Source organism: Henckelia pumila, chromosome 4, assembly GCF_033568475.1.
Source record: "Henckelia pumila isolate YLH828 chromosome 4, ASM3356847v2, whole genome shotgun sequence".
Lineage (NCBI taxonomy): Eukaryota > Viridiplantae > Streptophyta > Magnoliopsida > Lamiales > Gesneriaceae > Henckelia > Henckelia pumila.
The window spans coordinates 2,314,747-2,328,992 of record NC_133123.1 but is presented as its reverse complement, the minus strand read 5'-3'; the positions used below and the strand labels follow the sequence as shown (position 1 = coordinate 2,328,992).

General features: G+C 34.4%; 2 protein-coding genes across 2 annotated transcripts; both read left to right on the top strand.

Moving 5' to 3' along the window:
- Positions 1-1,454: 1,454 nt before the first annotated feature.
- On the top strand, positions 1,455-3,214 carry LOC140866436 (aspartyl protease family protein At5g10770-like). Its single transcript, XM_073271422.1, has 2 exons — positions 1,455-1,556; positions 1,654-3,214. Exons 1-2 carry the CDS (start codon positions 1,490-1,492, stop codon positions 2,982-2,984), a joined length of 1,398 nt encoding a protein of 465 aa, XP_073127523.1. The 5' UTR covers positions 1,455-1,489; the 3' UTR covers positions 2,985-3,214.
- Positions 3,215-8,345: 5,131 nt separating this feature from the next.
- Positions 8,346-11,286, top strand: LOC140894371 (uncharacterized). The gene is made up of 3 exons (XM_073302878.1): positions 8,346-8,574; positions 8,684-9,786; positions 10,840-11,286. The coding sequence occupies exons 1-3, from the start codon at positions 8,346-8,348 to the stop codon at positions 11,284-11,286; spliced, it is 1,779 nt and encodes a 592-aa protein (XP_073158979.1).
- The last annotated feature ends 2,960 nt before the right edge of the window (positions 11,287-14,246 follow it).

Sequence of the window (14,246 nt, the reverse complement as noted above, 5' to 3'; positions counted from 1 at the left end):
GTGGTTGCAGCGCTGAGTTAGCTTATATTTTTTCAGTTGTTTCGGACATTCTTTCTTTTTCTTTTCCTTTTTTTTTTAAATATTTATAATTTAGCTTACATCGATCTCTTCGGTTCGGTTTTGGTTATCGTCATAAAATTAAATCGGATTCACCTTAAAGGAACTTATTTAATAATTTATTATTGGGCCGAAAATTAAATAAGTTTACATTATTGGATTTGGTCTTCCTTATAGGCCCAAGATCACAACTGGGAACCCATCTCATTTTATTACTAAACTACCACTTATTTGATTCTGGTTCTTAGTTTTGGTAAATCATTTAACGTCTAAGTACAAGCCCATTTCATTTTAATAAAGAGGATTTGGTCCAAGGTAGCCATTTAATTTGTTCAATTTAGGATCACGAAAACTCGATCTTCATTTTTCGAATAATTTTATTATCCGAGTGTCACGATCTCATCATTAATTACAGTACAACGGGGTACATAGAGTGTGTGTATATATATGTGTGTATATATATATATATATATATATATATATTCTTATATTTTTATGTTGATCAGTTGTCTAATTTTGTTTGACACTAAAAGTTGTGCTTGGATAAAAATATTTCAAATCTATGGATTTTAAATGTACTTTTGTTGTTTAAAGAATAACATCATAAAAATCAAATCTACTTCTTTTATGTTTATATGCTAATTCATGATAATTAGGATGAATATTAAGTTCATCCAATAAAATGATGATTTGGAATCCATTTTAATTTATTTAGCTAATGTGTAAATAATTATGTTATGAATTTAAGATTTTTCTGTGTTTCATTGTTATCACTAAAATTGTAATCGAAATCCATGGATTTGTTATTCTATCCAAGGGCAACCTAATGGGATTTCTTAGATGAAACATTTGGTTGGCTGAAGAATTAGATAATTAAATTGAAACTGGTGGATCATTTCGTAGTTTAACATGAGTTCCACAGATTTTATAATCTAGCTAAATTAAAATAGTGTGATCATCTTATAATTCAACATGAGTTCCATAGATGTTATTATCTAGTTTCACGGTTAACGGACATACACATTATGACATTATACAATAACACGATTAATGTAGCTAGACTTTTGAGCACTCATATTCGCGACTCTTCACCAACCCTCTCTATCTCGATCTGAGGTAAAATAACGTACTACTAATTACCAGAAAGATTAAGAGATTAGCTATGATAATATTGCAAAAGGAATCTTCAAATTGTCGTCTTCAGAAATAAAGACACGGGCCCCTTTATTAAGACATGATGATAGAAACCTCAACCATGCATTTAGTCATCTTACTTAAAGCTGTAACTAGACCCCTCGCAAGTGGATTAATATGTCATTTCAAGCCAATCAATTCGAGACAGATAAAAAAAAAAAAAAAAGTGCTCTTTAAATCCTCTAGTGTTACGGGGAAATATAGAAGCATCGGCAGCACATCTTAGGAGTTAGAAAGAATGACACTTTTTTCTCTGTTTTTATATCTCTTGCTCTCAAGAACCTCTTCATGTAGAGAAATTCAAGGTATATATATATTATGCAATAACATGTAAACCTTTTATTCAAAAATTCCGATATCTGTTTATTCTTTTGAAAACATCAATGTCTCTATGTTGTGCAGAAGTTGATCGATCGAGTCATCCTGTTTTGCGCCTCCCTTTATATCATGTCGGAGGAGGGTCTCACTCGCTTCAGGCTTTGGACTCGTCCCCGTCCCCGTCCCCGTCCTTCTTAGAGTCACTTGCACTCGATGAAGAACGTGTCAAGTTTCTAAATTCCAGACTTGATGGCAACAACGCGACGACCAAGATTCATCACGTCACCACCTCCATTTCCAAAGGATCAGAAAGCTGGATTGATGAAAAATCTGTGAATGTACCTCTGAATCCTGGCATACCAATTGGTATCTCAAATTTCTACACCAAAATAGGCCTCGGAACGCCGCCGACGTACCACAACGTCATCATGGACACCGGAAGCTCCTTCTCCTGGATTCAGTGCGAGCCCTGTTTGGTGTATTGTCATCCTCAGGCCGGTGCACGCTTCGACCCCTCGACATCTAAAACATATCAGAAGCTACCCTGTGGGACGAGTCAGTGCTCTTCCCTCAAGGTTGCCACTCTCAATAGTCCTATGTGCACGACTTCGAATACGTGCATATACTCTGCTACATACGGAGATCAATCCTTCTCTATTGGATATCTCAGCAAAGACTCGCTCACCTTCGGCTCAGAATCACTCCCTGGTTTCGTGTTTGGATGCGGGCAAGACAACAACGGCCTATTCGGCAAATCAGCCGGCCTGATCGGGCTCGGGAAAGACAGCCTTTCCATGCTATCTCAACTATCTACGAAATATGGCAGAGTCTTTTCTTATTGCCTCCCAACATCCACATTCCTGGGAAGAACCGGCAGCGGAGGCTTTTTATCGATCGGAACGGTTTCGAATTCTGCCTACAAGTTCACTCCAATGCTGGCAGAATACAGGGATTCCACATTGTACTTCGTAAAGCTCTCGGCAATATATTTGTCCGGTAAACCATTAGCGGTTGGATCATCCGGATACAGCTCCCCCACGGTCATAGATTCAGGCACCACCATATCGCGGTTATCCGCACCGGTGTATTCGGCGCTGAAGCAAGGATTTGTTGATATCGTGTCTTCCAAATTCAAGATTGCTCCATCCTTCTCCATTCTCGATGCATGTTTTTATGCGACATTTGATGAAATATCTACAGCTATTCCTTCGGTTGAATTGATCTTTCAAGGCGGGGCCGACCTGAGACTTGCCCCCCACAATATCGTACTAGAAGTGGAGAAAGGTACGAGTTGCTTGGCCTTTGCATCCAGCTCGAGTATGGTTATCATCGGCAACACACAGCAACAGACTTTCGACATTACTTACGACGTCGAAAGCTCGAAAATCGGGTTCGCGGCCGGTGGATGTCGCTAGGCAGGCAGTTGGATGTGGTGGCTCTGCTGTCCCGGCTCTTTAGTGTGGTAATGTATACTTGATGTGTGCATAATTATGGCTTTCATTGTAGAAAGATGATTGATGTACAAGTGTTTTTAATTAATTTCAACCATATATATGTTCAACTATACATTATTTATACATGATTGATATGTCATTTGCTGCTTCTGTTGTAATAAGTTGAAAGATTTTGAAATATCAATGACACATCTAGCAAGATTATTTTTAGTCTTTTTGGTTCTTAAAGGCCTATATTTTATTGATATATTAAACATTTGATTAGTCTAAATTTTGTCCTTTTTTTGTGAATCTGTTTTATTTTCTAAGAGATACATATCCTTCATAATCTTTTTTTTTTTTGAAATAGCAGTGTTCTAAAAGGCGTCTCCTAGGCATTAGGCTGTTGCTCACCGCCTCGCTTTTTTGCTAGGCTATGCCTCTAGGCGCTGTCCGTCTAATCTCCCGTCGCCGCCTAGGCGGTTATTATTTTTTGAAAAAAAAAAAAAAAAACTAAAAGAGAGAGTGGCGACGCGAAAAAAAAAACACGTAAAGAAAGAAGAAGCGCAAAAAAGAAAGTCACAAAAAAATTAAATCTCATATTATATATGAAGACTTGATATCTATTAATATTTATGTAATTTTTGTTGTTGTTATTATTATTAGTATTAATAAAATTTTATAAAAGTTTCGTACAAAAACTGAAAAACATAGTAAAACTCATTAATATTTCAAATTATTTATTATTTAGGTTTAAAAATAAAAATCGCCTAGGTCCCGCCTAAGCGGCTAGGCGGTGGGTCGTCGCCCGCCTATCGCCTAGCGTTTTTTAGAACATTGTGAAATAAATAATTCTAGAGGTACAATCAATATATCGTACAACGATGTTTACAACAATTATATAGTGATATTTTGCTATTATCTCGTGAGATTTTGATATGATATCGTGAGATTTTGCATTCAATGTATCGTGAGATTTGATAAATTAAAATTTTGTATTGAATTTTTTGTGTATAAAAATTATTGTACAAATTTGATTGTACATGTAGCATTGCTCTTTTAAAAATAATATTAAAAATTTGTGTCACACGAGCACCTCACTTAAACAATGAGATGGTTAGTATATTGATTTTGATAAATCCCGATGCTTTTCACAAACAACTCATTTAAGACACGTGTGCATGATAAAGTTGTTTTATGATGTATTTGATATCTATATCAAATTTGAGATAAATAATCTATAAGCACTGCTATATTGTTTATTTATGTTCTAAATTTATCCACGAATAAAAATAAAAATTTAATGATTATAATTAAAAAAAATCGTAAGAAAAAAAAAAAGAAATTGAAGATTTTATAAATTTAATGATGATACATATACAGTTTAAAAACCAACATTTTCCAAAGTTGAAAGATTTGGTCCTACTCATAGGTGGCTAGTGATATTTAACATCACAAATCAATTATTAATTACTCACCGTCGGTGCAATAATTTTTTTTATGTGAAATTAATTTATTTTTTTCCAAATAAATTTATATTTTTTGTCCTATTAAATAAATGAAATTAGGCTTTCTAAGCCAATCGGTGCAATAATTTTTTTTAATGTGATAGTATTTATACTTTCCAAATAAATTTATATTTGTTGTCGTATTAAAGAAATGAAATTAGGCTTTAATTCTAAGCCAATCCTAATTTTAACTATTGATTCATCATACGTGTTGTGATCGTCCATTATACAGTAATAAACAATGAATTGTAGGCACGACTCTTGTAATTTATATATAAAATATATATATAATATTGATTTGAATTTCAATACACAATATTTATCTATATTATATATTGACGGAAGTCTGTTAATTATGATATTTTTAATATATAAAAATTTATCACAAAATTATGCAATATAAAATTATTAAGTATTTCTAAAATTATTTGAACATGGACTTGTAAATAAAAAATTTGAAAGTATGAATAGTATTATATATGTCTCGATCAACATTTATGTTGGTATAATTGATTAGCTGAAAATTGTTAAAAATTAAGCCGAAATCCGCGACCCATGTTATTTTTTTATGTGGTTCAATTATTTAGGATTTTGTGTATACATTTATTAAATCAAATCTAGAATTGATTTTTTTTAAATTATCCACTATTATTGTAACGTTTCAGCGTGCTTATGTCTTCACTCACACGCACCTGGAATACTTCCCAGGGGGTCACCCATCCTATAATTGCCCCAAGTAAGCACGCTTAACTTTGGAGTTCTTATGTGATGAGCTTTCGAAAAAAAGATGTACCTTCTTGATATGAATAGTACATATGAAATCTTTTAAGCCCTTCTCAACCATGTAGTCCCATACCTACACAGTCTCAGAATCCCTCTCATTCCGGCACGGGATCGGTTCATTTATGTCTCCCTCCGCCTAGAAGCCTACCAGGAGCCGCTCATTATCCATGCAACCTCTTGGCACCGGCGATCACTCCCTGCCTCTTCAACCCCGGGCGTCACATGCCCATCAGCTTCCGCTTGGTTCGTCCCCGAACCATATCGTACTAAGAGAGGTCGGCTCTGATACCATTTGTAACGCCCCACTATATCAAGACGGGTCTTTTCAGAGTGCTTATGTCCTCACTCACACGCACCCTGTAATACTTCCCAGGGGGTCACCCATCCTATAATTGCCCCAAGTCAAGCACGCTTAACTTTGAAGTTCTTATGTGATGAGCTTCCGAAAAAAAAAATGCACCTTCTTAATATGAATAGTACATATGAAATCTTTTAAGCCCTCTTCAACCATGTAGTCTCATACCTAGACAATCTCAGAATCCCTCTCATTCCGGCACGGGATCGGTTCATTCATATCTCCCTCCACCTAGAAGCCTATCAGGAGCCGCTCATTGTCCGTGCAACCTCTTGGCACCGGCGATCACTCCCTGCCTCTTCAGCCCCTGACGTCACAATTATTCTCTCTTTTTTTGCCAAAAAAAATTATTATAATATAGTTTCTTCTCATTATGATGGTAGGCAGTAGCAGATAAGTAATCTATTAACTATTATTAAGTTAATTGGCCAACTAGAAATTAATTATCAATGAAAAAAGGGTCGGTTATCTAAAAATCTTGATGGTATAAGAATTTATAACAACTAAATAATGTTGATTTATATTGTAATTAATTGCAACGACATGCCATGTGATGCCATGTAATCTCCATTTTTTTGTTATTGTGCTTTTTTATTATACATACAATAAAAGATAAAATCACAATTTAAAAATTTTAAAATATATAATATTAATTTTCTTATTAATCGGGAACCATAAAAATTGCACATCAAATTGAAGATTTTGTCTAAAAAAAATGGGGAAAAAATTTTCATTTGGCTTGCAGATTCACTAAAAAGGCCAAGAAACATAAACAATTGGGCCCAACAAAAAATTATATATCGAGAACTGTGAATTAGGATAATCAGACCGTGTGAAAGGAAGGGATGTAGACCTCATTTTTCCTCTAAATCAAGTCATAGATGCATTATTATATGATTGAATTAGTTGGTGATTTTGAATTTATCAAAAGCATTTCTCAATTCAAAGTAGATGCTCACTTGATGAATTTAACAAATATGCCACACGGAGTTTGTCCAGTACAATTTATCTGATTAGCATAATTTGCATGCTAACTAATAAATTAGCCTAAAAGTTTGCTCAATAGGACAGAAAGATAGTAGTTATAGGTTCCACCATAAAAAACAAAGAAGTAGTTTTACTTTTACATCAAGTTTGTAAAGAGAAACAATGGACGGTAAATGAAGGATTTTAAATAGGATAGAGTCTTATTGTCACATAACAAAAAAAAATTTGTAGGGTAAAAAAAATTCATTCATTTTTCTTTTTTTTAAAAAAAAAAAAGTTAAAAAAGGGTTTGTTATACTCGGTGTTATAAAAGACGGGATTAAATGGGGATTAAACGTGAAACGTGACGAAATCTTTAAGATTCGGATAAAAACGGAAAAAAAATGATCAACCTAAGTTGATCACATTAAACGTAATTAAACATATTTAATCAAGATTAAACGTGATTTTTTTAAAAATAAATTAGAATATTTTTAAAAAAATTATGTCAACTAAAAAATATCAAAATAAAACTATTTTCTTCAAAATCAAAGAAATACATACGGTCATATATTTCTCAAAACTTTTTTCTTCAAAATTCTTATGTTCTAGGCAATATTTAAAATTTTTCACGTAGTTTAGTTATAGACACTACTAAAAATTATAATTTTGATATTTTTGTGCTTTTAAAATTTTGAAAAATTGTGTGTTACTATTAAATTTATTATATATATGTTATTTAACTTATATATTGGTAAGAGATAATTGAAATTTTAATAAAACCTTAAAACATATTTTTTTTTCACATTTTAACTTGTATTAAACACGTTTAAACTTGTAAAACTTGAAACTTAATCTCGAATTTTCGCGTTTTTTAGAACCTTGACTATAATTGAATTTTATAATTAAGTTTAAACTCGAGACGTCAAACTAATTGATACATAAAAAAAACAAATTATAATAATTACATTTCCTCTTTTCTTAAACAAGCTGGAAAAGAATTTGTTACATTTGAACTTTTTAAGTCTCAAACCCCATACCTCAACTCAAATCCGAGACATTGGTACCCAAGCTACAAATCATCTACTGGAGTTTTGCATTCGCCCACCCGGAAGTTGTGAAATTTTTAGGCCACTTATGTCGCTAAAGCAAAGACCCTTTTCTTGAGAAAATTTATAATAATGTCTCCCAACAGTACAATGGGGAGCCAGGCAGCCAGCAAGAATATCTTGATCCATAAGAGTCATGAGAAAGACACTATAAAGTGTTGTTTGTCTCCACAACGTTTAATAATATTAAAATCTAGAAGACTAATCAAATGTAGTTTCTGTTCAAACTTTATCAGATGATTAAATCCAATTTGCATTTGGGTTGGTCTGAAAAGTCGAATTTATTTGGCGGAGTCAAACATTGAGCTTTCTTTAGCCCTTGACATGCTCTTAGAATTAATGCCTACGTGTATAAGGCTTAGTTTAGTCAACAAGTAGTTAGTCAACAAGTTAGCTGATTGGATTGTGTTGGTATAAATAGATTTTCTGTCGTTGTATAAATAAGTTTTTCCAAATATAATAAAGATCTTCTTTCTTCATCTTTTTTGTTGTTTTGTAATATGGTATAAAAGCTAAATTAACGCAAATTTTTCTTTCGATCGAATTCATCTGGATTATTCGATCGTGATTTGACAAATTTCTTTTTCTCGATTGATTTTTGCTTTGGAGTTTTTCTTTGATGATGGCACGCGGGGGAGGTCCGATTGCGAACAACAACAAAAATGCTCCAGCTCAATTGAATCGTGTGTGGGCAGAGGATTCGAGCAGTCCTTTTTTCTTGCACAATGGAGATCATCCTGGTCTTTCTCTTGTTCCTACTCAACTCACAGGATCAGGTTCGAATTATAATACTTGGAATCGAGCTATGGTTATGGCCTTGACTGCTAAGAATAAGCTAGGTTTTGTTGATGGTACTATTCATCGCCCAATGTCTAATGATTTGTTTGTATGGAGCATGGACGAGATGCAATAGTATGGTAACTTCCTGGATTTTGAATTCTGTGGTACGAGAGATTGCAGAGAGTCTTTTGTATATGACAACTTGTCGAAAAGTTTGGGTTGATTTGCATGATAGGTTTCATCAAAGCAATGCACCACGGATCTACCAGATTAAGAAGTTATTGAGCAGTTTGCATCAAGGATCTATGGATATTAGTGCTTATTATACGAAATTAAGAATACTTTGGGATGAGTTTAAGGATTATCAACCGACTTCGACTTGTCAATGTGGTTCGATGAAGGATTGGATCAATTTTCATAATCAGGAACGTGTCATGCAATTTTTGATGGGGTTAAATGATTCCTATGCTGCCATACGTGCACAAGTACTGATGATTGATCCACTTCCAGTTATGTCAAAGGTGTTTTCTCTTGTTGTTCAAGAAGAACGTCAACGTTCTATATATCCTGCTGCTCCCTCCAAAGTGACAGATCCTCCATTTTCTTTAGTTGTGTCTGGTGCTGTGGGAAATGTGAGGAAATTTCCGACTTTTAAGGGCAAAATTGGTGGACTTCTTTGCTCTCATTGTGGATTTACAAATCACACAGTTGATAGATGCTATAAACTCCATGGTTTTCCTTCTGGCCATCCGAAATATACTCATAAACAGGTTTCGGGACAGCCTAGAGATCCTCAGAATTATGTTGCTTCTACCACTGGCGCTTCTTCTTGCACTTCGATTGATAGCTTTTGTCAACAAATTATAGAAGTTCTGAGCTCCAAGTTCCCTGTCCGGAATGTTTCCCCTATGGATCATCAGCAGCAAGAACCCACAATGTCATGCTTCAATGGTATCCATTCCTTGTCCCATCTTTTTCATGTCATTAAACGATCGGATTTGGTGATTGATACAGGAGCTACTCACCATATATGTTGCTCTATGTCTCTATTCATTACATATCGGCCGTTTGTTTCCAAAGTAGTACTCCCAAATAATTTTTCTATTCAAGTTTCACATAATGGCACTATACATTTGTCAAATGATCTTATTCTTCATGATGTCCTGTATGTTCCACAATTTCACTTTAACCTTCTTTCCATTAGTTGTCTTACTAAACTTCTTCCTTGCTCAGTCATTTTTGTTTCCGACTTTTGTGAAATCCAAGATATCCAGAAGAACCAGGTGATTGGGATGGGTAAACGAGTTGGAAATTTATACACATTCCACAAACCAGAAGTCAATTCATCATTCGTTTGTACCACGACCAGTTCTAACACAAACTTGTGGCATTTTCGTATGGGCCATCCTACCTCTGTTAAACTTTCTGTTGTTGATAACAATTTTCATTTCAATCATATAGATGATGTTGATACACATTGTTCCATTTGTCATTTGTCAAAGCAGAAACGTTTACCTTTTATATCACAGAATAATGTTTGTCAAATTGCTTTTCAGCTCATACAAATTGACATTTGGTGTCCTTTTAGTTCTATAACATTGAGGGTTATAAATATTTTCTTACCATAGTTGATGATCATTCTCGATATACCTGGATTTATATGATGAAAGCTAAATCTGATGAGCAACAACTTTTTCCCATTTTTTATCAAATGGTGCATACTCAATTTGGAGCTAAAATTAAGGGTGCCCGAAGTGACAATGCACCAGAACTCTCCTTTACTGATTTCTTTCAACAAAAGGGTATTTTTCATTTTTATTCTTGTGTTGAAAGACCTCAACAAAATTCAGTAATGAAGAGAAACCATCAACATATTCTTAATGTTTCTCGAGCTCTTCTTTTTCAATCCAATATACCTCTTGTTTATTGGGGAGATTGTGTTCTCACAACGGTTTATTTGACTAATCGCACACCCTCACATATTCTTGACCACAAATCTCCTTTTCAACTGATATATCACAAATGTCCTTCATATTCACATCTCAGAGTATTTGATAGTTTGTGTTATGCATCCACTCTTCCATATTCTCGAAACAAATTTTCTCCTCGAGCCATTAAATATGTTTTCATAGGTTATCCCTCTGGTTATAAAGGTTTCAAGTTACTGAATTTCGAAACAAATGAAATCTTTATTTCAAGGGATGTGATCTTTCATGAAGATTCTTTTCCTTATCAGCAGATGTCTTCTTCTTCTTCATCCATGGATTTTTTTTTCTGATACACTCTTACCCACTCATATTTCTCCTTATGTTTTGCCTTTTAACTCCAACACACAGCCTCGTTGTACTCATTCTCGGAGTCTTGTCACTGCCCCTCATCATTTAAAAGACTATCATTGTTATACTGTTACATCTGCTCTTCCCTCGTCTACTATTCATCGTTTAACCTCATATCTTTATTCTACCAAGTTGTCCTCTTCTTATCGTGCTTATGTCCATTCTATTTCTTCCATCATTGAACCAGAACACTATTCTCAAGTTGTTGCTTTTCCAGAATGGAGACATGTTATGAGTGAGGAACTTAAGGCTTTAGAACTCAATGTTACTTGGTCCATTGTTTCTTTACCTTTAGGCAAATCTGTTGTTGGTTGTCGATGGGTTTATAAAACCAAATTCTCTGCTGATGGTTCTTTGCAATGCTACAAAGCTCGTTTAGTTCTAAAGGATATACTCAACAAGAGGGCATTGATTATATCGAAACTTTTTCTCCAGTCGCCAAGTTAGTCACAGTTAAAATCTTACTTGCTATGGCTGCTGCAAAGGGATGGTTTTTGTTACAACTTGATGTTAACAATGCGTTTCTTCATGGAGACTTATCCGAGGAAGTTTATATGTCTCTTCCTCCAGGATATTCTCGACAGGGAAGATTTTGCCACCAAATGCAGTATGTAAACTCCATAAGTCCATCTATGGTTTAAAGCAAGCGTCTCGACAATGGTTTGCCAAATTTTCTGCAACATTATTGAGCATTGGTTTTATTCAGTCACATGCTGATAATTCTCTGTTTCTAAGGACAGGAGGCTCTGTGTTTGTTGCTCTTTTAGTCTATGTTAATGACATAGTAATTGCTACTAACAATGCCTCAGTAGCAAAGGATTTAAAAACGTTTCTTAATGACAAATTTTGTTTGAAGGATTTGGGAGAGCTAAAGTAATTTCTGGGAATTGAGGTTGCAAGGTCTGCAAGTGGTATATCTATATGTCAACGGAATTATGCATGGAAATTGCTTACTGATGCAGGATTATTAGGGTGCAAACCGAGATCTACTCCAATGGATGTTAACATAAAGCTTACTCATGATGCAGGAGATTTGCTTCCTGATTCTTTTGCTTATAGAAGATTTATTGGTCGTTTGTTATATCTTACCATTACCCGTCCTGATCTAACTTATGTGGTGAACACATTGAGCCAATTTGTTTCACAACATCGGTCTGTCCACATGAAAGCTTCCTTAAATGTTCTGCGATATATAAAGGGTACTGTTGGTCAAGGTCTTTTTTATAGGAGCAAATCTGATCTTAAGCTCCAATTTTTCTCTGATGCCGATTGGGGAGCATGTTTAGATACACGACGATCGGTTACTGGTTTTTGTGTTTTCCTTGGAGAATCCATGATTTCATGGAGGTCCAAGAAACAACAAACAATTTTCAGGTCATCTGCAGAAGCAGAGTACAGATCTATGGCTGCGTCTACTAGTGAAGTAATGTGGGTTCGTTCTTTGCTTAAGGATTTTGGTGTGCAAAGCAATACACCGGCAGTCTTATTTTGTGATAGCCAAGCTATCATACACATTGGTTCTAATCCTGTTTTTCATGAACGAACCAAACACATTGACATTGACTGTCATATTGTGCGAGAACAAGTGCAAGCCGGGGTCATCAAACTATTGCATGTGTCCTCAGAGTTACAACTTGCTGATTTATTCACTAAGCCCTTGTTACCATTTTGCTTTCGATCTCTTTTGACCAAGATGGGAGTGCATAATATACACTCACCTCTTGAGGAGAAGTCTTAGAATTAATGCCTACGTGTATAAGGCTTAGCTTAGTCAGCAAGTAGTTAGTCAACAAGTTAGCTGATTGGATTGTGTTGGTATAAATAGCTTTTCTGTCGTTGTACAAATAAGTTTTTCTAGATATAATGAAGATCTTCTTTCTTCATCTTTTTTGTTGTTTTGTAATACATGCCACACTCTTCAATGTTCACCTGTATTTTCACTTCAGATTTGAAGAACAGAGGGAGTTTTTTAAAACTCTTCCCAGTTCTTGAATCTTGATCGTCCACTTTCGAGTTGGAAAGCCCATAAATTATGTTTGAAAAATCAGATTTCCTTTGATTTTCAGAATCCCAATACTTTTCTGCAGTATTTAAGATTGCAGCTTTGATCAGGTATGGAGTTTATAAATTCCTGATCTTAATTCCTAGTCATATCAGACATTTATTAGTTCTCGATCATCTATCTGTTTGGATACAATTGAATATGGAATTTTGGTATGTGTTTGGTGCCATGGAGCCCCGTGCTAAAAGTGACAAGGCTAAAAATAAAAATAAAATCTTGACTTATTTGTAAGGGAGGAGGCAACCTTTTAAAAATTTCCAGCACTAGAAAAGTTTCAAGACTATGAAATAAAGATTTACCATATGATTTGATATTTTTTAGTTGTGTTGCATTTCTAATTTTGTTCCACAAATGGGTTGCATATGCTCCAAAGCGATTAGTTGATCGACGAGCATCAGGGGAGAGCTGAATCATGGGTTCCCCAATACAAATTTAGCTTGGGAAGATATGTTTGCTTCAAACGACGGAAATGATCATCTTTTTTTCATTCTTTACTTAGCCAAAACCAGTACAAATGAACAACAGAGGTAAAATCAAATCCAGGTCTTGATGTAGATCTCGAAACTTATGGCAAGTTTACAAGATCAAAAGCTATCAAATGTGGAGGGAGAAAGAACTCTACGGTGCCGAAGGGCTCGATGAAAATAAATTAGATTGGAGAGATAATAACCTGAGAGGGTCCAGAAGCTTTCACATTGTGGAGAAATATGATTCTTTACTAGCAAGAATTCATAATTCCAACACAGGAAACACAGAGTCTTTTGAAGATATTAATTCATCCCACCAGTTTAAATCACTAGAGGATGATCATCACATTTCGGCTAAAGAATTTCTTATTATGATGCAATTTTATTTTATATAATTTTAGATAATAAATTTTAAAAAAATTAGTAAATAAATGTGATAGAGGAAGAAAAAGGAAAACAAAAAGAGAGAAAAAAAAAAATTTTAGATGAGAGTTATGTAAATATATTAATTACGCATAGAACCGTCAATTTGGGTTAGATCCGACGAGTCGGCCCGCCCCGCTACACAATTTAAGTGGGTTGGGTTGAAATTTTTTCAACCCAACTAAAGGTGGGCCAACCCGCCTAGGCCTGTGACCCGCATGGGTTAGCCCGCCGCGGGCCTGGATTGGCCCGCGGGCTTGAAGAATTATTAATTTATTTTTTTTAATTGTGATGTATGTATTTTTTAATTAAAGTTGTGAATTTTTTTGTATTAATTAATTTATATAAAATTTACACGTATAAAATCAATAATTAAAATTTGTATTAATATGTTTCTATTAATACTTATTTATTAAATGAAATTTATAATTAATTATAATTATTTTTATTTGTAA